The 24,681-nt window shown below is 46.8% G+C and overlaps 2 protein-coding genes across 4 annotated transcripts in view; one reads left to right on the top strand and one right to left on the bottom strand.

Moving 5' to 3' along the window:
- The window catches only part of tmcc1b (transmembrane and coiled-coil domain family 1b), a 44,802-nt gene extending 32,460 nt beyond the window's left edge, over window positions 1-12,342 (top strand). For 2 of the 3 annotated variants that reach the window (XM_084317730.1, XM_084317729.1), the window contains exons 5-9: window positions 2,968-3,393; window positions 6,088-6,144; window positions 7,165-7,649; window positions 7,768-7,903; window positions 9,861-12,342. In XM_084317730.1, coding sequence (XP_084173856.1) covers window positions 2,968-3,393; window positions 6,088-6,144; window positions 7,165-7,649; window positions 7,768-7,903; window positions 9,861-10,175 — 1,419 coding nt within the window. In that variant the 3' untranslated portion in view covers window positions 10,176-12,342. The remainder of the gene's footprint in view (window positions 1-2,967; window positions 3,394-6,087; window positions 6,145-7,164; window positions 7,650-7,767; window positions 7,904-9,860) is intronic. The other variant, XM_084317731.1, reaches the window with a different exon arrangement.
- A 2,837-nt stretch (window positions 12,343-15,179) lies between these two features.
- Window positions 15,180-22,125, bottom strand: h1m (linker histone H1M; the record flags this gene model as incomplete). Its single annotated transcript, XM_084315636.1, has 5 exons — window positions 15,180-15,509; window positions 15,799-15,845; window positions 16,183-16,309; window positions 16,820-17,073; window positions 22,047-22,125. The coding sequence occupies 5 exons, from the start codon at window positions 22,123-22,125 to the stop codon at window positions 15,180-15,182; spliced, it is 837 nt and encodes a 278-aa protein (XP_084171762.1).
- Between the last annotated feature and the right edge of the window lie 2,556 nt (window positions 22,126-24,681).

Here is a 24,681-nt window from a genome sequence, read left to right as displayed (position 1 = left end):
GGTAGTCTACACCCTCCCCAGACTGACGGAGGAGACATGTGGTAGTCTACACCCTCCCCAGACTGACGGAGGATAGCACAACGACCACGACCGTGACACACACACACACACACACACAGGGAATTGACATAATGAATAAATTGGGGAGAAAATGGGAGAAAAAGGCTAAATAAAAAAAAATACATTTTCAAACTGGACTGTTCAATTTGCTAACTTGTCACAAAGTGTTTCTTATGCACGGTCAGAGTGTTCTAACACATTAATGGTACACTGCCAAATGTATTATATTTCTGTATCTTTTATATTACACTTTTAGTGCAAATAATACTGCTATTACCGTCCTTTATGACCAGTACACATCACTGAGGGCTGAGAGTAAAAGCTGTTGGGCCGACATGAGACCATAATCCCCACATGCAATTAACTTCCATTAGAATAGAATAGAATCTTTATTGTCATTGTTGGTACAACGAAATTTAGTTTGGAACATCACCACTGGCATACAAACATAAAATATAGCATGTGCAAAATAATAATGTCAATAATAATAATGTATAATAATATACTGTTGCACTAGTCTAGACGGGGATATAGTTTCCTTTGGAACACGTGATTTTAATATGAATTCACTGTTTTTCTTTGCAGTCATACTACAGTAGCAAACCGATTTTTCCCTTTGTTTTACTTGACGTCAATCATAATCCTTACAATCTGTAAATGAGAGACTGTATTAAGTATGGCTGCCATTTTTAATCAGATATGGCCCATAATGCATCTAGATCCTCTTATCCACTATTAGCAAGGATTAGTGCTAACGTTTGCTACACTAGAGCTGCTATGTCGGCTACACAATGTTACAGCTAACACTAGTTAGTGTTAATCAAAACAGTAGCTAGCGTTGCCTGCATCATTTGGTAGCTAACGATGGCACTAACGCTAGTTACCAGCGAAAAAGGATCCAGCAAATGCTTTGCATTGTGGGGTCGATTGGGACGACTGAGAGACATCGTTAATGGGCTCGATCGATGGTCCTTGCCGCCATCTTGCCGCCTGTGTGCCAGGCAACAAGATCTTTGCAGCTGCAAAGCCACAATCGCTCAAAAGTTGAAACATGTTTTATTGTGCAGAGTTCGCATTGTGGGCAGATAACTCACGAACGCTCCACCCTTCGTCCTTTCTTCATTAACCTGTTCACTACCACACTAGAGAAGGTTAACCCTTTCACTACCACACTACAGACAGTACCGTCTCTGTAGTGTGGTAGTGAAAGGTTAACCTTCTCTAGTGTGGTAGTGAAAGGTTAACCTTCTGTAGTGTGGTAGTCAAAGGGTTAACTTTCTGTAGAGGTAGTGAAAGGTTAACATTCTGTAGTGTGGTAGTGAAAGGCTAACCTGTAGTGTGGTAGTGAAAGGGTTAACCTGTAATGTGGTAGTGAAAGGTTAACCTTCTGTAGTGTGGTAGTGAAAGGGTTAACCTTCTGTAGTGTGGTAGTGAACGGTTAACCTTCTGTAGTGTGGTAGTGAAAGGGTTAACCTTCTGTAGTGTGGTAGTGAAAGGTTAACCTTCTGTAGTGTGGTAGTGAAAGGTTAACCTTCTGTAGTGTGGTAGTGAAAGGGTTAACCTTCTGTAGTGTGGTAGTGAAAGGTTAACCTTCCGTAGTGTGGTAGTGAAAGCGTTAACCTTCTGTAGTGTGGTAGTTAAAGGTTAACCTGTAGTGTGGTAGTGAAAGGGTTAACCTTCTGTAGTGTGGTAGTGAAAGGTTAACCTTCTGTAGTGTGGTAGTGAAAGGGTTAACCTTCTGTAGTGTGGTAGTAGTGAAAGGTTAACCTGTAGTGTGGTAGTGAAATGGTTAACACTTTGAGCGCCACGCCTGGTTTTCCGTTTTACCGCTTGAATGCCACCATCGGCGCCAATGTTAACGTTAATATCGCCTAATCTATGTTTTAAATTATGGCTATGTGTCTAATCTGCCCATCGCATTATCAAAGACTATTTTCCAGTCAGTGCTGTCAAGGCAGATTGTTTTTTTATCGCGTCGTTTCCATTTCAGAGCAGTTAGAAAAGCCCCCGTTTTGATATAAAAAACAGCTCATTCTGGAGCATTCTATGAAAATCGTCTTTTAGTGGAATATTCCACAACGTTGATATTCGTCTGCCTTTTTATGAATCGTTTTCAAATAAACGCTAGATGATCAATATTATACGTGCACGCAAGCACATTACGGCCGCGCACTGATAATCGCTCCGTTGATTTCCTCACAGACTTTTACAGTGAAACCGAAAGAAGACATTTCACAAAACAGCTTATAACTTCATCAAACTTACTCTGATTATCCTACCACTGATAACATAGAGTCCTTACCTGACATCAGATGGTATCCAACTGGTATATTCCAATTCCTGATCACCATTCGAAAAAATCGATAAGTGTATGGATCCAACGCGAGACTGTAGATCTCCATGATCCGCGGAGATCTGAGGCTCCAGAATGAACTGTGGTAACCCCGGCTGGATCAGTGAACTGGAAAATGTGGAGTACCGGATTTTTTTCCCCATTCATTTTCATTGAGTCCATTCCAAAATCATTTATGTCATCTGGGAGACGACAGGGGGCGCTTTTTTCCACAGTGATCACCGGCGCAGCTCGGCTATACTCGGGTAGGCTCGGGTGATGCAATAATTTTTCAGATCGCAAAAAAAAAAAAAAAAATTCCAAGAAATCTCGTGAGTGGCACGGAAAGTGTTAAACATGAGCGGCTCAATGTGTAACGGCTGTCGAGCTCATAACGGGGGCAGCCATACTCAATACAGTCCCCTGTTGGGTCATTGAATGCCGGTTCTTACAGTATTTTACATAATCCTATATATTCTAACTCCTAACTTTTGTTTTAATCCCATTGGTTCTTTCCCCTCTTCTTGTGTGTTCTTTGACCTGTTCTCACTCTCTCTCTCTCTCTTTTCGACCAGCTCGATCGGTATGACGGCTCGGGCCCCGCCGTGTCGCCCAGCGCCCTCTCCTGCGGCGCCGACGCCTACGGGCTGGACGTGGTGGACAGCACGCCGGACCCCCAGCGCACCAAGCAGGCCATCGCACAGCTGCAGCAGAAGATCCTCAAGCTCACGGAGCAAATCAAGATCGAGCAGACGGCGCGCGATGACAACGTGGCGGAGTACCTGAAGCTGGCCAACAACGCGGACAAGCAGCAGAGCGCGCGCATCAAGCAGGTGTTTGAGAAGAAGAACCAGAAGTCGGCGCAAACCATCCAGCAGCTGCAGCGGAAGCTGGAGCACTACCACCGCAAGCTGCACGAGGTGGAGCACAACGGCATCCCGCGGCAGCCCAAGGACGTCTTCCGAGACATGCACCAGGGGCTCAAAGACGTCGGAGCCAAGGTGTGTGTCTGTGTGTGCATGCGCGTGTGTGTGTGTTTATCTTTATCCATTCCTGATCCAAAAATCAGAATCATACCTTTGGCAAGAGCACATTGTGGCGATGTGCCACTGTTTAAATGTCTTCGCGTACAGTACTACTCTATGGCGATGTGCCACTGTTTAAATGTGTTCGCGTACAGTACTACTCTATGGCTATCTGCCACTGTTTAAATGTGTTCGCGTACAGTACTACTCTATGGCTATCTGCCACTGTTTAAATGTGTTCGCGTACAGTACTACTCTATGGCGATGTGCCACTGTTTAAATGTGTTCACGTACTATATGGCGATCTGCCACCATTTACTTTAAAAGAAAAAAAATTCACGTGACATACCTGCTCCCTATGCTGACGCAGCCTCCTCGTCAGCCAATAGTATCACCGGAGAAAATGTCCCCTCCTTTCAAATACGTAGTGCAAAATGGCCGTTGCTCCCAGTATCCACTCGAGAAGAGGCAGCGTCTGTCTGTGTGTTTGCTTTTTTTTCTTCCAGTTTGAAGAAATACAATATTTTTATTTGCATGATCTGGCTGGATTATATTTGCCTGACTAGAAAGAGAGATACCTACATAAACTCTCGCCTGAATCAGAAACAGTTTTCATGGCAATAAGATAATCAAGGCAGTAGGGCTGAGCCCAAACGTTCGAACGTTCGTTTGTTACGTTGGCATTCGAATTCTAAATCAACATTTGAATTTTTTATTAAAAAAGAAGATTTTTTTTTTATATATTTTTTCTATTCATTCTGTTTAAACCAATGGGGTTTTTCTTCACAGTTGCAGATAAAGATTAGGCTACACTAATATTATAGTATTAAAAGAAACTGATGAGTTATATTCATTAGAAAGTTGATTTAATTGATTTAGTTGGGCTGGGGCTTCTCCCTGGGCTGGGTCTGGGGCTGGAAAGTTGATTTAATAAAATAAAAAAGACTAATTTAATCAGATTAATCACTTTATTCAAATTGAGGATTTCGTTTGAGGATAAAACAATTACATTTTTTAATTATCAAACGAAGGTTCGAACGTCCGTTCGAAAAACCCTGACGAAGTGCGAATCCCAAAAACAGGCTTCGGGGACAGCCTTACAAGGCAGGCAGTAGAAGCTCACATATGTGTGCGTCTTCTACTCTCACTCTGAGTGAAAGTACAGGAAAGAAAGCGAAACATTTATTGTGGCAAGCGGGTATTGAAACCGTGTGAAATATTCACAATGCATATACTTGTGTAATGATCGTTTTACAGACGTTGCAACTAGCACCGTTGTCATAAATGGTAAATGGCTGCATTTATATAGCGCTTTTATCCAAAGCGCTTTACAATTTGTTCCTCACATTTTACCCATTCACTCACACATTCACACACCGATGGCGGAGGCAACCATGCAAGGTGCCAACCTGCACATCGGGAGCAATTAGGGGTTAAGTGTCTTGCTCAAGGACACTTCGACACACTGCCCGGGAGGAGTGGGAATCGAACCGCGAACCTCCGGATTACCAGACGACTGCTCTACCTACCGAGCCACTTATATATTTTCACAAAATCATTGTGGGGTATATTCACATACATTCCTGCAAGGGTTCCATGTGTAGATGGAAAATACACTACTTTTTAAACGTTTACAGCCACAAAATACATTGAATACAGTTTAGAAAAAAAACAGTGTTAATCCTTGCATCACAAACTTGGTCAACTAGACAATGAAAATGTCTTTATTTTTTGGTGGCTACCCATTTGGTTATGTTTGGATCACTGACTGTTTTGCTTTAACCCTCTAAAGCCTACATAGACAAAGGTTCGCCTGGACATAGTGTTATATCTTTTATGATTCAGGGGAACCTACACTTTATTTCTGGTGCTGTGTAAAGTCACCATTATATATTTCCTTTGTGTGAGCATATAATATTTGACATAAAAAAAACTTTTGTTGAATAACTTCATAGTTTACCAGGGAATTATTGTTCCTTCAACATGGAAAGTTCTATTTGTTCTGAACCTCCATGTGAAATTTCGTGCCTTTTCCTCAGTGAGTGACAGACATTTATTTGGATGTTGTTCTGGCTGTTTTTAGCGGACAATGTGAAAATATACCAATTCTGGTGTTGCCTTCATATTTGGACCAATATCCCTGCAATATCTCCCCCAACACACACACACACACACACACACACACACACACACACACACACACACACACACACACACACACACACACACACACACACACACACACACACACACACACACACACACACACACACACACACACACACACACACACACACACACACACACACACACACACACACACACACACACACACACACACACACACACACACACACACACACACACACACACACACACACACACACACACACACACACACACACACACACACACACACACACACACACACACACACACACACACACACACACACACACACACACACACACACACACACACACACACACACACACACACACACACACACACACACACACACACACACACACACACACACACACACACACACACACACACACACACACACACACACACACACACACTAAAAAGGCCCCTCCATCATATAGCTCTCCCCCTTTTCTGTTGTGGACTCCTATCAATGTCCCTCTCTGCATCTTATCCAAATAGCGTAGACAGACGCTGACTGTCTTCACAACAACAACAACAACGGCAGCAAAGAGAAACGTGAGTTTTTCTACACACACACCTGCCGATATCACCGGCAACTAGCTGAAGTTGATCTTTTGTTGTGTTGTGTTGTGTTGTGTTTGAGAAACACTGGGTCGGCATCTGCACGCAGAGTTGCTCACCCCCCAAGTAGTTCAAATATTTCAGATCCCATGACGTGCAAAATGACTTTTCCGTCCTATTCTGACCTCGTGTACAGCTGTGCACCAGTACATGCCAGAAGGTTGGGGGGAGGGGGATGCTGCGCTCCTGAACTTAGTCAGGTCACTGTAGGACAGATGTCTTGACTAACAGCTGCTGATGGAAATTGAGTTTTATGTGGAGTCAGCATTATTTGAGACTTCCATGACGCATGAATCACCAACAGGTGATTTCCATTCAAGCTGAACAATAAATGATATAGCCGTCAGATCAATTGATACAAGAGTAGGCTACTTCGAACCATAGCCTCAAACACATCAAATTGGTAGGAATTTCCATTGGTTCTCCCAGCCCACGTGACCATTTCTAGCATTTCCATTGGCTATAGGCTCAAATCTCAGTGAGAGATACATAGATAGACTGGATTTACTAGTCTTCATTCGAGGAAGGAATACTTATCTAGATGTTTCAAGATTCTAGTCAATTCTAAGCCGAAACTCTGCACTCCACCAAACAGGCTGTGCGTGACATATGGAGAGGCGGAAAGAGGAGAATCTCCCGATTCAGGTACAATTTAAAGCGAAGCTCTATCACAAACGGTTCCAAATATATTTTATGTTTTGCAAAACATGTCTAGTGTCATGTGGGCGCTCAGCTTCAGAGGGTTAAAGACAAACTGCATCATCCATTACCCACCATAGGTCCAGTACATTTCCATCAGGTATTTTGAATGGAGCTATATTCAATTAAAATGTATATAAAGAAAAGAAAAATATTAGAGCGATGCTAATTGCTTATAATTCCCACATTCATATGTCATCGTCCTCCTCACAATGGTCTAGGTCCAGAGTCTTGATCCAGCTCTTCCTCTTACAGGTGACGGGCGGCCTCTCCAGCATCTCCCACGCCACTCACTCAGCGGCCGGAGCTGTGGTGTCCAAGCCCAGGGAGATCGCCTCCCTCATCCGCAACAAGTTTGGCAGCGCCGACAACATCGCCGGCCTCAAGGACTCCCTGGATGAGACCCCGGGCGACGAGGGCCTGGGCCCCGGGGGGGGGAGAAGCCTCGGGGGAGGGCACCTGCAGTCCAGCCCGAAGTACGGCAGCGAGGACGACTGCTCAAGCGCCACGTCCGGCTCCGCGGGGGCCAACAGCACCAGCGGTGCCCCCGGAGGGCCCCCCAGCACCAGAGGAAACAGCCTGGAGCAAGGCCAGAGCTCGGGTTTCGACGCTCTGCTCCACGAGCTCCAGGAGCTCCGGGACAACCAGGGTCGACTAGAGGAGTCCTTCGATAACCTGAAGTCACATTATCAGAACGACTACACCATGATCATGCAGGCCCTGCAGGAGGAGAGATACAGGTAGCTACACATAAGCCTAGGTGCTGTCGTTATCGCTGGGAGCAAGAAGAACGTCGTATCTGCCAGCCGTGTGTGTGCGTGATGTGCCATGCCGTTATCTCACTCCTGTATTTCACAGGTGCGAACGTCTGGAAGAGCAACTTAATGACCTGACGGAGCTTCACCAGAATGAGATCTTGAACTTGAAGCAGGAGCTCGCCAGCATGGAGGAGAAGATCGCCTACCAGTCTTACGAACGAGCTAGAGACATTCAGGTATGTTCCGCCAGCAAGCTGCAACCCATACTGAATATGAAGGGCTTTCTGGGTTTCAACACACACTTCCTAGCGAGCGCTTCTGGGTTTCAATTGTTTCCTAATCTTCATTTAAAAACTAGCCAAATTGCAGCCTAGCTGACCCCCGCTGTCTGTACGTCATCAGAAACGGTGAAATACATCACCAACATGCACCCAAAATATAACAAAAAGCTAAAAAGATCCTCTGAAATTACATTCAGAATTTAAAATGTCAATACGTTTCTATAAGACCCTAAACAGAGTAGTTCCTCAATCAGATACGCCTCCTCTACTTTTACTGGTATAAGCAATTTGAAGACCCACTCCATTCACAACGGAGCTCTCAGACCTGCATATTCTCCCGGAGCCGACGATGGCGGTAGCCTGGGGGGACGCGTGAACACTTTAGGCAACCAACATGCCCTTCCACGTTGCTCTGAATTGCTCTGATTGGCCGAGCGAGCGCATGCGCATGAGCCGCGACGCGACGCGCTCCTCAGAGGCAGGAATACTAAGCTCCCCCTTAAGCTCCAGGAGAGAGGAGAGAGGCTGAAAACCCGCAGTTCTTGCCCGACTGATGGGAGCCGAATCCCGGATCCGATTTTTCTGATGAATACCCCCAAAATACGGAGGTCCCGAATGCATGGAAGTATTGATTGCGTCGTAACGAATCATTAAAGAAATATACTGTTTGGGCGGTCAGGTGGCGTAGCGGAGATTGCGTTTGTCACCAACACCGGAGACGCTCGATTCGCCTTTCGAATCCAGCTCACAGCTCCGGCGTTGTCACCAGCTTGGCTGGCCGTTCACACGAATACAATTGGCTGTATTAGAGGGTGGGAAAGCTGGAGGGGTGGGTCCGGGTCGTTGTAAACAGCGACTCCTACAGTTCGGTCGGGGCGCCTGCTAAGCGCGGATAGGATCTAAGGGGGGTAGTGTGATCCTTCCACACGTTACACCCTCTCAGTGAGAGTCCGCGCTGCCAGGTGAAAAGAAGCGGTTGATTGGCTAGACGTGTGTCGGAGGAAGCATGTGATAGCCTCCACTCTCCCAGATGATCTGACTGTGGGGGGTAAGTGCGCAGCGACCAGGAAGGGGATTGGGAATTGGCATAACGACTAACATTGGGATGGGAGAAAATCGGAGGAAAAAGGAGGGGGGAAAAGATCAATAAAAAAGAAAATATATATATATATACCGTTAACTGGAATATGTTGTGCCTTTACACATATGTTGGATTATGTAATTGGTTTGTCATGACAAACTAATAAAAAATCGCGATTTACCCGGTGGCTACAACAACACACAGTGACTACATGCATCATTGTTTACAATGAACGGTGGGGCTAATCTAAAGGACTGGACACGGACGCATTAAACAGCAATCAATTAATTTAATATAACAGTCCGGTTCTGTGTTTGTTTGTGTCTGTAGATTGTTGGTGAACAACTAACTTTAGGTTAGTAAACAATGATGCATGTAGTCACTGTGTGTTGTTGTAGCCACCGGGTAAATCGCGATTTTTTATTAGTTTGTCATGACAAACCAATTACATAATCCAACATATGTGTAAAGGCACAACATATTCCAGTTAACGGTATATTTTTTTAATGATTCGTTACGGCGCAATCAATACTTCCATTTGTATAAATTGCGTTTTTTCATAAGAAAAATCGGATCCGGGATTCGGCTCCCATCAGTCGGGCAAGAACTGCGGGTTTTCAGCCTCTCTCCTCTCTCCTGGAGCTTAAGGGGGAGCCGCGTTCGGCCAATCAGAGAAACGCGGAAGGCGCTCGGCCAATCAGAGAAACGTGGAAGGGCATGTTGGTTGCCGAAAGTGTTCACGCTGGGGGGACGGTAAACATCTCGCTTCCCATTTTTGTCCTCAGAGTCTGGGTCCATTTCACTGACACCCCCCCCCCCCTTGACCCGCAGGAGGCGCTGGAGGCGTGCCAGACGAGGATCTCCAAGATGGAGCTGCAGCAGCAGCAGCAGCAGGTGGTGCAGCTGGAGGGCCTGGAGAATGCCACGGCGCGGACGCTGATCGGCAAGCTCATCAACGTGCTGCTGGGCGTCATGGCCGTGCTGCTGGTGTTTGTCTCCACCGTGGCCAACTGCGTCGTGCCGCTGATGAAGACGCGCAGCCGCACCTTCACCACGCTGCTCCTCATCGTCCTCCTCGCCTTCCTCTGGAGGAACTGGGACGCCATGTCGCAGTACCTGGATCGCTTCCTGCTGCACCCCAGATGACCTGCTTTCTGGAGGGAGGCGCCGTTAGCGTTATAAAGGGACATGGAGGGGGGGGGGTTAACCTATAACAAGAGGGGGTTGAATCTCAGAAGGTCCTGCCTGGTTCCTTGTACTTTGCTCCCACACATCTCCTTCTCCTGTGAGAGGGAATCGGAGGCTCGTCCACTTAAGAAAACGTTCGCAAGATGCGTTTTGAGAGGAATGAAAACACTCCCTAAAAGTGAATCATACGTTTTATCCACTTTAAAACTCATTCTCAAGATTAGTTTGAGAACAATAGGGGGGGAGGATTATGAGTAATTGAGGTCGGACGTTTGGGGATTCACCCGTTAACCTTTTGGTGCAATTGTGGCATGAGCACACGGTGTGCAGGGTGGTGGTGGTGGTGGTGGTGGTGGTGGAGGGGTGGAGTTGTAGGAGATGGGAGCTGAGAGAAGTGCACACTTGATTTTTCTCTCTTCCGAGTGAATTTGTTTACATGTCCAAGACATTGTGTTGTTTTCCCACTGGAATTAGTTTTTTTAATGCAGAGTTTTTATGATTTTAAAGAGTTGATTCAAGTGGTATTGTTTCATTGTTGTTATTAATGCAGTGGATGGATGTCTCTCTCTCCTGAAGTTGAATGGCAATGAGGCATTCTTTATCCTCATTCTCCACTCCTATTTTATATATAAAAAACACTCCTTCCTCTAATCCTCCATCCTCAGCTCTTTTCTTCCTCCTATCTCCTCCTCAGCTTGTTTCACTAAACCTTCTCTGTCTCTCCTGCTCACCGCTCCTCAGCTTGTTTCACTAAACCTTCTCTGTCTCTCCCCTGCTCACTACGCTCCTCAGCTTGTTTCACTAAACTTTCTCTGTCTCTCCTGCTCACTACGCTCCTCAGCTTGTTTCACTAAACCTTCTCTGTCTCTCCTGCTCACTAGACTCCTCAGCTTGTTTCACTAAACCTTCTCTGTCTCTCTCCTGCTCACTACACTCCTCAGCTTGTTTCACTAAACCTTCTCTGTCTCTCCTGCTCACTACGCTCCTCAGCTTGTTTCACTAAACCTTCTCTGTCTCTCCTGCTCACTAGACTCCTCAGCTTGTTTCACTAAACCTTCTCTGTCTCTCCTGGTCACTACGCTCCTCAGCTTGTTTCACTAAACCTTCTCTGTCTCTCCCCTGCTCACTACACTCCTCAGCTTGTTTCACTAAACCTTCTCTGTCTCTCCTGCTCACTACGCTCCTCAGCTTGTTTCACTAAACCTTCTGTCTCCTGCTCACTACGCTCCTCAGCTTGTTTCACTAAACCTCTCTCTCTCCTGCTCACTACACTCAGCTTGTTTCACTAAACCTTCTCTGTCTCTCTCCTGCTCACTACACTCAGCTTGTTTCACTAAACCTTCTCTCTGTCTCTCTCCTGCTCACTATGCTCCTCAGCTTGTTTCACTAAACCTTCTCTGTCTCTCCTGCTCACTACGCTCCTCAGCTTGTTTCACTAAACCTTCTGTCTCTCCTGCTCACTACGCTCCTCAGCTTGTTTCACTAAACCTTCTGTCTCTCCTGCTCACTACACTCCTCAGCTTGTTTCACTAAACCTTCTCTGTCTCTCTCCTGCTCACTACGCTCCTCAGCTTGTTTCACTAAACCTTCTTTGTCTCTCCCCTGCTCACTACGCTCCTCAGCTTGTTTCACTAAACCTTCTGTCTCCTGCTCACTACGCTCCTCAGCCTGTTTCACCAGACCTTCTCTGTCCCTCCTGCTCACTACGCTCTGGTGAAAAACGAGGTGCTTTGCAGATCAACTCCACTGCTATGGAATCAAACTTGTTCATCACTGGATCAATCAGTTGAGGGGGTTTTCATCGTCTTTTGACTTGTTCTCTTCTGGATGAGCCGATGAGTCAGACGACACTGGTTCTTCTTGTGCACAGAGGATACGGAAATTAAGATGGTTTGAAGATGCCACCCTGGGGCCAGCCCCCCCCCCCCCCCACACACACACTCTCCTGGTGGCTCTGTCACTGCAGAATAAACATACTTACTAATCTATGAACTGAAGAACATACTTGAAGAGCTGTGAAAATGCTCAAAAAGACTCAGTGCTTCCGTACTGTTTCTATTAGTGACAATGAAATAGTAATACTTTTTAGTTGATTTTTTTATTTTTTAAAGACAAATAAACATGCCGTTTTAAAAATGAAACTCAGAAGAGTGATGCTGTATTTGCCTTGATAACCGTGTCCATTTTGTGATGATCCCCCATTTATCTAATTTTTTATTTTTTTTTGTATTTATTTATTTATTTATTTATTTAACCTTTATTTATTTAACTAGGCAGGTCAATTAAGAACAAATTCTTATTTACAATGCCGGCCTGGTGAGAGGAGTAAATGGCCTCTTGAAGGGTAACGGAAAGGGGACAGACGATGCATACATCAGAGGTAAGGGAAATAATTAAAACACTCATCAAACAACCAAATAAAGTGACAAGGTATGTAATACATGAAGCAGAACAGACTACAGTTGAAAGGCTGAGTGACAGTTGCAGGTGTGTGTAAACAACTGTGATTAGAGTCCTTCAAAGTAGTGAGGGGGGATAAATTTATCCATTTTCAAAGTCTTTTGCATCTCGTTCAAACTGCTGGGAGCAGGATTGACCGAAGTAAGTGTTAACACAGGGAACATCTAGTGAGATATGGTGAGCAGTTCTGGTGTTAGAGTAGATTTTTTAACAATTTTAACAAGTGTATGAAATAAGGAGGGGTCAGACCAAGGAAGGCTTTGTAAATGAGTGTAATGAATTTCTCATTGAGTGTAATGATTGCCAATTTGCAGATGTGTACAAGTCACAGTGATCTTTCATGCAAAACTATTGTCTTTTGAAGTTGGATACCATAGATTCTATTTAACTGATATGAGAGTGTTGGTATGAAATTTAAGATCTGGGACATATACATGTATATTGTAGAATGCATTTTGCAGTGCTGATTGGAGACCAGTTTTATTTGTGATTATCATTATGGGACATGACCAGTATTGCTATTAGTACTATAATTCCGTCCTCCTATGCTGCTAATGTTATACCTATGGACCCTGCTGTTCAGCATTCGCTTCACTTGCCAAGTACATAACCAAAATCAGGAAAACACAAATAACATGGTAAAATAATGTGTCAGGGCCTTGCCAGATAGACTACACAAAGTTGCGAACTGTTGGGAGGGATGTGATGTCAAGTCTACCATGTCATTTAGTATTTCAATGTTTCCCCAGCCGTTTTTGATAGGTGGCCCCACACTGAGGTCAGAACGTTTGTGATCCAAACGTTTAAACACAAATTGTGCAAAAGAAAATGGTGTTGACACATATGGAGTACTGTCTGGGGATGCAAATCAAGCTTCTGTTGAGAGCCGGTGTCTAATTAAGACCATGACATATGGTTTATATTTTCATAAGTCCCTCTAATTACTCTATCCCTAAAATATTCCATACACAGCCATAGAACACCATGTACTTTATTGGGGGGGGCGGGGGTTCACTCACTGTACTCAATCAACAATGAATTGCTGCTACTGGCTGTCACCTCGTCATCAAATTCCATACATTTTCATAAAAGCGTAAAAGAACACTCCACATTCTGGGAAATTAGCTTATCGTGTTCTCCAGAGAGAGATAGATACCAGTTTCCTCTGTTCAGTAGAAAGCTATCTTCCTGCATGTTAGCCTAGCTTAGCACAATGAAAGGAAGCGGACATGGCCGGTTAGCCTTCGGGAGAGGTGTTAGTTGGACAATGCCTAGGCTAACCGGTCATGTCCTCTTCCATTCATTGTGCTAAGCTATGCTAACGTGCAGCCAGATCATTTCTACTGAACAGAGAAAACTGGTATCCATCTTCTAGTCTCTGGAGAAGACCGTAAGCTAATTTCCCAAAATGTTGGCGTGTTCCTTTAAGTCAGAAATCAAGTCAAATATCTCACACGGACCACATGTTAGTGTATTGTGTAGGCGACGGGATGACGAACGCAGCAGCACCGATCACATGAAAACCTCAGTTGATGACGCAGTTGCGTTCATAATTGCCCCTCATGAGATTAACAGAAGTTTGAAGGCGATTGGAAATGGTGCTGCTGCGTTTGCCATTCCGTCACGTAAAGAGAATGGTTAGTGAATATCGTGGAAAAGTAGATATTTTTACTTGGGAGCAACAAATTAGAATTCCCTCCAACAAATAGCATGGAGTGTTCTATGGTTTCATGCCATTCTAGGGCCATGATTCAGCTATTCCTGCTCTGAATGAAGCAATCATCTCGGGGCAGGATCCCTCTATCAGGCTAGAAATATTTCACCAAAGAATGAAGGTAATCGCTCAGAAGGACACTTGCTGACATTTAGAGAGAAGACTACCTCACCTCATCCATGCATTGGGAATGGCACCATATGCCATGAGGTATTCCCTTTCCTTGCACTGTGCGAGTGGACAGTAAATCAAGTGTGCTCACCATGAGTGTGTCAAAGTACATAGTATGCATGTTGACTGAATTTTTCTACCAGCCAGTAGACTAATGAACAGCACATGAGTACTGGTTGGTAGTAAAGTTGACCCAAGGTGGGGTATTTTTCACCCAAGGAAGATGATTTTTTCTCAATCCGTTAAAGGTTGGCAATAATTAAAATCCCACAGGGTAGTAGCTCATACCAATTAAAATTCCATAAAAAGGGTAGGAGCTCACACCATTATTTTTGAGGTGCTGATTGTGACGAGAACACCAGGGTGAAGGAGGGCAGTCTCAGTAGCCACGACGCAAACATCATTTATATTTCCAATGTTTCGACAAGTCGTTGGATATGGAACACATTATTTTTGCATCATGGCTACCATTGTGAAAATTAAAATCCCAGCTTCAATAAATGCATAAATTGAAAGTGTAAAAACAAGCAGATTTTATTCAAAAATGTTTTATTCAAAATGTATATTTTTCCTTTTAAAAACACATGCCTTTTATACAATAGATATTTTATAAGTAGCTAGTTAGTTTTCTTCCCTCGTGTCGCTGCTGCTTTGGTAGCAGGGGCTTTTTTGTCAGCAGGGGCTTTCTTTTGGTCAGCAGGGGCTTTCTTTTTGTCAGCAGGGGCTTTCTTTTGGTCAGCAGGGGCTTTCTTTTTGTCAGTAGGGGCTTTGTCGACATCTTTTTTCTTGGAGCCTTTAGCCACTTTGGGGGCCGGTGCCTTGACCTCAGGGGCCTCTTCCTCCTCTGCAGCCACAGCAACCTTCTTCTCCTTGGGCTTCTTGGCAGGGGGAACCTTTGAGGCAGCAGCACCTTTGTCTGCCTTGGCCGCTTTGGCTGGCTTAGAGTCCTAAAAACAAAATGACAATTACTTTTCCAACACCTACCCATACACACCCCTCCACTTATTTATCTGAACCCCTCAGTTACTAGTTACTTTGAAGATTTTGCATAGAAACGTGACAAAAATGAAGATTACATACTTTCAGATTTGAAGCCTGCCAACTTCAAGAGGACGTAATCAGAGCAGCATAACTGGACCACACACTACTATAACCTTTAGAGGTCAATAGGTCTGCTCCCTGGAATACAACGTCATGTAGAACGCATACTTTTACAGAAATGAAACTAGTTCTGACCTCAGTCGACTTCTGCTTTTTCACAGCCGTCTTTTTCTTCTCAGCACCTACACACACACATCGATTAGAAAGTAAAACCACCCCTACAGACACGCATCGATAAGTAAAACCACCCCTACAGACACGCATCGATTAGAAAGTAAAAACCACAGACAAGTGAACGTTCCTAAATGTCTAGATTCAAGAGTTTTATTTATTTGCCATATGCAATGAAATTCGTACTCTCATTTGCTCCACAGCATAAAGGGATAAAAACAGAATAAAAAGCAGGCATTTATATACAATAAACTATGCAATAACAAATACAAATAAGTATAAGTAAAAAATACACATCAAGTCTATGCATGATTTAGAATTGATGAAGTTAGTTGAGCATGCAGTTACCTGCGGCAGTCCCTGTCCCCTTGACCTCCTTGACCTTCTTGGCTCCGGCCTTCATAGCCTTAAGGGCATTGGGGTCGCTGTTCTCTGCAGGTTTCAATTTAGGTTCCTTTGCTTTTTTAGGTGCAAGCTGAAGAAATATAACTTGTGATTAATGGTGTAGTCTTAGTTTCAAGTTGAGTAACTGTTTCACTAAGCCAGAACACAGGTGCAGACACAAACAAGTAGCTAGGTCGGGATAGAGTGAGAACCAAGGGTATTAGACGATGGGAAGCATGGACTGGAGGGGCATGACAGTTGTATTTGGCACATATATGTACATTAGTGAAATGCTTGGTTCTGTACAGTAAAACAGGCCAAACAAATACTATACAAAATATACAAACTAAAGTACAATTGATTGAAAACTTTATTAACAGATTGCAGAATGGGTACAGTACAGTACAGCTCAATACATACAATTGTTAAGGGGAGACCAGAGAAATACTTTAGTCTCGTTTACATCAGGGTCCCCCATTTTCAATTCATCATGAAACCTAAAGTACAAACTTTAAAAAAATAAAATAAAAACGAGGTAGGGATGTAGTGCAAATATTAGTAATAAATAGTAAGAGTAGTGCAACACAAATTCACACCTTACCCGAAATCTTCCCTGTGCGCCACTCAGTGTGGAGTTGGCCGGTCTCACCAGCACCCCGCTCTCCATGCCCTTCACCAGAGCCTTCCGCAGCTGGTACTTCAGCCTCACCACCTCCACCGAGGGATGCTTCTCCAAGATGTATTTACGTACAGCCTGCGAGGAGACACCCTTCCTCGTGTCCAACTCTTTCAGCGCCTCTTTCACCATCATCATCGTCGGGGGATGAGCTGCGACTTTACGAAATAAAACCGCATCTACAGTAGAACACAACACGTCAGCCGACATCTCAACATGTAATAATAGTAACAACAACAGTGTCCCTGTAAACACACAGTAGGCATCGTAAGACAATATTATGGTGAACCTGGTTCGTTGTCTGCCAGCTTTTCGTTTTTGGCTGGGGCATCATCAGGGGGGGATGAAACCACTTTAGAGCTCGTCTTTTTTGGAGGCATTTTAACGGTTGAAAAATAAGCTAGCCTATATATGATAAAACGTTTAAAAAGAACAGTCAATTCTTAAAGCTGGCTATTTCTGTCACACATTCAACCCACCAAGCAAAGAATTCCAATTTTATGCATTTGGTTCTGTCGAAAATCACAGTTAATTGGGTTCCTGCAGGTGCAACCAATTGTCTCATTTACACATCATCACGCAAACAATGTTGACAGCCAATTATTTTGAAGAGACCTTGCATTTTTTAAAGACTGACATGTAACCCATAGTTACATAACTCTTCAATTTTAAGCTATATACACATTTTTAAACTAGAATAGAAAAACACCAACAAAAGATACTCCCATATTTACAAAAAGGAAACCATATCTATGGTATCATTTATCCCCCAGCTGTATTTATATAACACATTTACAATGACTAAAAGCATACCATATGTAAGACATGAAGCAGAACAGACAGATTACAATTAAAGGCTGGGTGACAGTTGCAGGTATGTAAACAACTCTGATTGATTGATTGAATTGATTGATTGACAACTTTATTAACAGATTGCAGAATGGGTACAGTACAGTACATCTCAATACATACAATTGTTAAGGGGATGCAGACCAGAGAAAGACTTCCGTCTTGTTTATATCAGGGTCCCCCATTTTCAATTCATCATAACATGTGATAGAGTTAGGCGGCTATACGTGGCGTAGTGGGCAAGGCGCTCGCCACGAATGCGGAGACGCTGGGCTCGCCTGTTCGAGCCCAGCGCTCCACATAGCTTTCAGTTTAGCTGGTCGTTCATACTAATACACATTGGCCGTATTAGGGGGTGGGAAACTGATGGGTGGGGATCGGGCGTTGTGGACAGCGACTCCTACAGGTCGGTTGGTGCGCCTGCGCAGTAGAATCAGGAAGTGTCGGGGGCAGCGTGAGCCTCCCACGCGTTACTCCTCGCCACTGAGAGATCCAGCTGCGCAGGTGAAAAGATGCGACTGCTGTTACCTCAAGTACCGGAGGGGACTTGTGCTATGTATGACTTAGTCCACATTGCAGCCGGCTTGTGGGAGGCAAGAAACAGCGTTCGTGACAGGGGAGGGTTGAATTGGATGATACGAAATTGGGATGGGAGAAAATATAGAAAATGGGAGAAAAAGTGGATAAAAAAAATAAAAACATGTGATAGAGTTCTAACCAAGTGAGGGCGATCAATTTGTCCATTTTCAAAGTAGTTTGCATCTCGTTCCAACTGCTGGGAGCAGCACATTGGAAGGAGGATTGACCGAAGGAAGTGTTAACATGGGGAACATCTAGAGAGATATGGTGAGCAGCTCTGGTGTTATAGAGATACGGTGAGCAGCTCTGGTGTTATAGGGATACAGTGAGCAGCTCTGGTGTTATAGAGATATGGTGAGCAGCTCTGGTGTTATAGAGATATGGTGAGCAGCTCTGGTGTTATAGAGATATGGTGAGCAGCTCTGGTGTTATAGAGATATGGTGAGCAGCTCTGGTGTTATAGGGATGTGGTGAGCAGCTCTGGTGTTGTAGAGATTGATTGATTGATTGAAAACTTTATTAACGGATTGCAGAATGGGTACAATACAGTACGGCTCAATACAAAACAACTGCTAAGAGGATGCAGGGCGATTTGGCCATTTACAGGGGTCAGTTTCTAATTGCAGCCAGCCGTATGTGCTCTTTGAGAGCGGTTTTGAAGGTGGGTAGGGATTATTAACAGAATAGGAGGGCTGGAAATCTATAGTGCTCCCTCTGTCCTGTGGAGGGCGGCAATACGCCTAGTCGCGTAGTCCGCCGGAAATATACAAGAAGAACAAGAAGAAGAAGAGTTATTTTTTTTATTTATTTTTATTTAATTTTTTATTATCTTTCTTCCCCTCTTTTTCCCGATTTTTTTCTCCCATCCCACCCTTCCTGGTTGTTGCGTACTTTCCCCTACTGTTGGTCCGGGAGACCGGAGACTGTCACATGCTTTCCTCCGATGCATGTGCAGCCTGCCGGCAGGCCAACCTGGCCACGCAGGTTCTCACCGGGGAGAGTGTAGCGTGTGGGAGGCCACACTATCTCTCCTTAGTTCCAACCCTTGCTGAGTAGGCGCCCCGACCGAACTGTAGGGGTCGCTGTCCACAACGCCCAGGACCCACCCTTCAGCTTTCCCACCCTCTGATACAGCCAATTGTATCAGTGTGAGAGGCCAGCCAAGCTGATAGCAACGCCGGGAGCTGGATTCGAACAGGCGAATCCAGTGTCTCCCGGTGTTGGTGACGAACGTAATCTCCGTGCGCCACCTGCCCCCGAAGAAGAGTTGTTGATGATCCCTTATGCGTCTATACTTTCCACAACAAATTTGTGTTTCCGCGTTCGAGTTTTGCGCTCTGATTGGCCAGGTCATGTGACATGTGCGCCAATCGTGGGACGGCAAGTTCAGCACCTATTTCCGGGTCGAACAGCCTGCAAACTACCTAATGCCTAGTTTATCACTGGTTAAGCTTAGGCCAGGGGTTCCCAAACTTTTCAGGCCGCGACCCAAAAATAACGGGGTCAGAGAGCCGCGACCCCCACTATTATAGGAGGTAAAAAAAAGTTAAATTTTATTATTATTTTTTTTATACCTGCATCACTGTATATATTTCTTAGGAACCTGCACTGGCTCCCCATTGCTGCACGAATCCGCTTCAAGGCCCTCGACCTAGCATACCGTGCGGCAAAGGGAACCGCTCCCGCCTACCTCCGGTCAATGGTCTCTAACTACACACCCTCAAGACCCCTACGCTCTGCATCTTCTGGCCGCCTCAGACCTACTCCTATCCAAGCTCCGGGAGGGTCATCAAAAAGAAGTCGCCTATTCTCAGTCCTTGCCCCACAATGGTGGAATGAACTACCCACCCCAGTTAGGACAGCCGAAACACGTCCAATCTTTCGCCGTCGACTAAAGACGCACTTCTTCAACCATTATCTGAATTAAAAAAAGAAAAAGAAATCGAACCCTAACTAACCGTACTGTCATGCACTTCATGCATGTCCTAATAAACTAACCTACACTGTAGCACTCAACACTTTGATGAACATTGTTGCTCAGCTGATAGAGTTGTGCCCTTCCTGATGGCTTGTCGTACAGAACTTGTAAGTCGCTTTGGATAAAAGCGTCAGCTAAATGACTAAATGTAAATGTAAATGTAAATATATTAATACTACCATAGTGTCTTTATACCTGTATCACTGTACATAATAATACTACCATGTCATAATCACGGCGAGAGCCTTCTTCACCCCTCCTCCTCCTCTCTCACCATCATGGCGGAAACTTCCCTCACCCCTCATCCTCTCACACCCTTATATGGGCAGCATCCGTTCCCCGGATTCCCACGCTGCCAGTACATCAATCAACACGGCTGTGACGGATTCCCTCATCAGCAAGAGGAAACTTCAGCCCGCAGATCCTGCTCTACCCTTGTTGGAGTGTTAACCTAACTTCCTAGGTACGACGACGAGCCCTAACCTTGCAACCCTGTCCTTGTTATTATACCGTGTCCTAATCCTTGTTCTCTATGTGCCCAGGACCACCGCTCCAGTACACCTCCTACCTGGACGTCCCATGCTGCACAAGGAGTGCTCCTGCTCTCGCCTATTATGCCTTCACGTACCTATAGCCCCGTGCTGCACAAGGAGTGCACCTGCTCTTATCTACTGAACATTCCCCAGTCTGTTGCCCCGTGCTGCACAAGGAGTGCTCCTGCTCTCGCCGACGGCTCGGATAGTACTGCCGGTTTGTTCACTATTTGCCAGGGCTACCGCAGCGTAAGCGAATATGCAATTGAATTCCGTATCCTAGCAGCGGGTTCCGAGTGGAATGACACGCCGTTACGAGGGGCTTTCCGTCAAGGCCTCAGCGACGTCCTAAAGGATGAATTGGCGTCTAAGGAGAAACCGTCTTCCCTAGACGAGCGAATTAATTTAGCCAGAGAACTGGACACGCGCCTTCGCGAACGCCGCTGTGAAAAGGCTAGCGGCGCTCGTCCTCCATTGCCCAGCTCACCTCACTCTGCTCCCTCCGGGCCTATGGAGCTTGACCGCTCTCGCCTCCCTCCTGGCGAACGCCGTTACAGACTCCAGACGGGGGCATGCCTGTACTGCGGTCAACTTGGCCACTCCCTCGCTTCATGCTCGATTCGCCCAAACGTTTTGGCTCGACAGTAGTGCTGGGTGCATGTTTGAGCCCAAATTATGCTCCCAGCTCCGGTCCAAACATGCAATTCAGTGCCACGCTGTGTTACAACGGCCAATCTCTCCCGCTATCCGTGCTGGTCGATTCAAGCGCAGACGAAAATCTCATCGACGCCGGGGTGGTCTGCTATCCCTCCAATTTATCATGATTTAGAGGCTGTTTTTAGTAAACAGCATGCTCTCTCCTTGCCACCCCATCGCCTGTACGACTGTGCTATTGACCTGCTCTTGGGGGCCCCGCTCCCCGCTAGTCGCCTGTTCAACCTCTCACGCCTGGAGAGGGAGTCCATGGAAAAATACGTCCATGAGTCTCTGGCCCCAGGCATTATTACCCCCTCCTCCTCTCCTGTCGGCACGGGTTTCTTTTTTGTTTCCAAGAAGGATGGCTCCCTTCGCCCCTGTATTGACTACCGGGGTCTCAACAACATCACGATCAAGAACAAGTACCCCCTGCCATTCCTGGGGTTTGCTAACTTCTATCAGCGTTTCATCAGGGACTACAGCCGGGTCGCTGCACCCCTTACCCAACTCACTTCACCCTCCGTGCCCTTCGTCTGGCCCGGTAAAGTGGACTCCGCCTTCGCCAAGCTGCATAGACGCTTCACCTCCGCGGCCATCCTCGTCCAGCCGTACACGTCCCGCCAGTTCGTGGTGGAGGTGGACGTCTCGAGTACCGGAGTGGGGGCGGTCCTCTCCCAACGCTCCTCTCTCGACCAGAGACTACACCCCTGCGCCTTCTTCTCTCGCCGCCTGACCCCGGCGGAGGTCAACTACGATATTGGAAACCTGGAGCTCCTGGCAGTCAAGCTGGCCCTGGAGGAATGGAGGCACTGGCTTGAGGGCTCAGAGATCCCCTTCCTGGTCTGGACGGACCATAAGAACCTTGCCTACGTCCAGACGGCCAAGCGCCTGAACTTCCGCCAGGCCCACTGGGCGCTGTTCTACGGCCGGTTCAATTTCACCCTGACCTACAGGCCAGGCTCCAAGAACATTAAGCCGGACGCCCTCTCCCGGCAGTTTGTCCCCAAAGGGGGGCCCGCACACCCTGACACCATCCTCTCCTCCTCCTGCTTGGTGGCCTCCGCCAATTGGGAGATCTAGTCAGTCGTCCGGGAAGCTCAGCGCGTCCAGCCTGATCCAGGTAATGGCCCACCTAACCGGCTTTTTGTTCCCGACCTTGTCCGATCCCAGGTGCTCCAGTGGATCCATGCCTCCCGGTTCGCCTGTCATCCTGGGATCGACCGTACCCTGTCCCTGCTGAAGCGGCACTTCTGGTGGGTCTCCATGAGGGAGGACACCCGTGCCTTCGTCCTTGCCTGCACCGTCTGTGCTCGTGGGAAGGCTTTCCACCAACCACCTGCCGGGCTCCTCCATCCGCTCCCTGTTCCTGGCCGGCCCTGGTAACACATCGCCCTGGACTTCATCACCGGTCTGCCTCCCTCACACGGTAACACAGTCATTCTCACCATTGTCGACCGATTTTCGAAGGCCGTACACTTTGTTGTTCTCCCCAAATCAGAGACTGCGGACCTGATGGTGCTCCACGTCTTCCGCCTCCACGGGATCCCGGTGGACATCGTCTCCGACAGGGGCCCTCAATTCATCTCCCAGGTCTGGAAGGCCTTCTGCCGGGCCCTGGGGGCCACGGTCAGTCTCTCCTCTGGATACCACCCGCAGACCAACGGCCAGTCGGAGCAGGCCAACCAGGACCTGGGGTCCGCCCTCCGCTGCGTGACGACCCGGGACCCCTCCGGCTGGAGCGCTTTCCTGCCGTGGATCGAGTACGCCCACAACTCCTTGTCCTCCGTGGCCACAGGTCAGTCCCCCTTCGAATCCTCTCTGGGCTACCAGCCCCCACTGTTCCCTGCACAGGAGGAGGAGATCTCTGTTCCCTCGGTGCAGGAGCACCTTCACCGCTGCAGAAGAGTTTGGAAGGACACCAGGGCCGCACTTCTCCGCTCCGCTGACCAGAATCGCTGCTTCGCCGACCGCCACCGGCCCCCGACTATCAACCAGGTCAGATGGTTTGGCTCCAATCTCGGGACCTGCCACTCAGGACCTTCTCGAAAACTCACCCCCCGTTTTGTTGGTCCTTACAAGGTTCTGTCTATCATTAACCCCTCAGTCGTCAGACTCCAGCTTCCCTCCCATATGCGTATTCACCCCTCATTCCATGTCTCCCAGCTGAAGCCGGTGGTCTCCAGCCCCCTGTCTCCCCCAGCTCCGGAGCCTCCCCCTCCGCTGGTCATCGACGACCATCCAGCCTACATTGTCCTGCAGTTACTGGACGTGCAGTGCCGCGGTCACGGCTACCAGTACCTGGTCGACTGGGAGGGCTACGGTCCGGAGGAGCGCAGCTGGATCTCCCGCCAGATGGTTCTGGATCCGGTCCTCATCCAGGACTTCCATCGGCTAACCCTGGCAGGCCTGGAGGGTCGCCAGGAGGCGCCCGTAGAGGGGGGGTCCTGTCATAATCACGGCGAGAGCCTTCTTCACCCCTCCTCCTCCTCTCTCACCATCACGGCGGAAGCTTCCCTCACCCCTCATCCTCTCACACCCTTATATGGGCAGCATCCGTTCCCCGGATTCCCATGCTGCCAGTACATCAATCAACACGGCTGTGACGGATACTTCAGCCCGCAGATCCTGCTCTACCCTCGTCGGAGTGTTAACCTAACTTCCTAGGTACGACAACGAGCCCTAACCTTGCAACCCTGTCCTTGTTATTATACCTTGTCCTAATCCTTGTTCTCTATGTGCCCAGGACCACCGCTCCAGTACACCTCCTACCTGGATGTCCCGTGTTGCACAAGGAGTGCTCCTGCTCTCGCCTATTACGCCTTCACGTACCTATAGCCCCGTGCTGCACAAGGAGTGCACCTGCTCTCATCTACTGAACATTCCCCAGTCTGTTGCCCCATGCTGCACAAGGAGCGCTCCTGCTCTCGCCGACTACCCATTCTTGTACCTGTCGCACATTTCTGTATTCACTGTAACCTGTCTACTTGGGGAATAACATTAAACCACCCTAAAATGCTCCATTCTCTCTCCTCCTGTGTTCTGCTATTGGGCTCCGCCAAACCCCATCCTAACAACCATAGTGTCTTTATACCTGCATCACTGTACATATTAATACTACCATAGTGTCTTTATACCTGCATCACTGTACATGT

Source organism: Notolepis coatsorum (assembly GCF_963971535.1).
Source record: "Notolepis coatsorum genome assembly, chromosome: 6".
Taxonomy (NCBI): Eukaryota; Metazoa; Chordata; class Actinopteri; order Aulopiformes; family Paralepididae; genus Notolepis; species Notolepis coatsorum.
The sequence above is the reverse complement of the archived record's forward strand: the minus strand, read 5'-3'. Positions and strand labels throughout refer to the sequence as shown.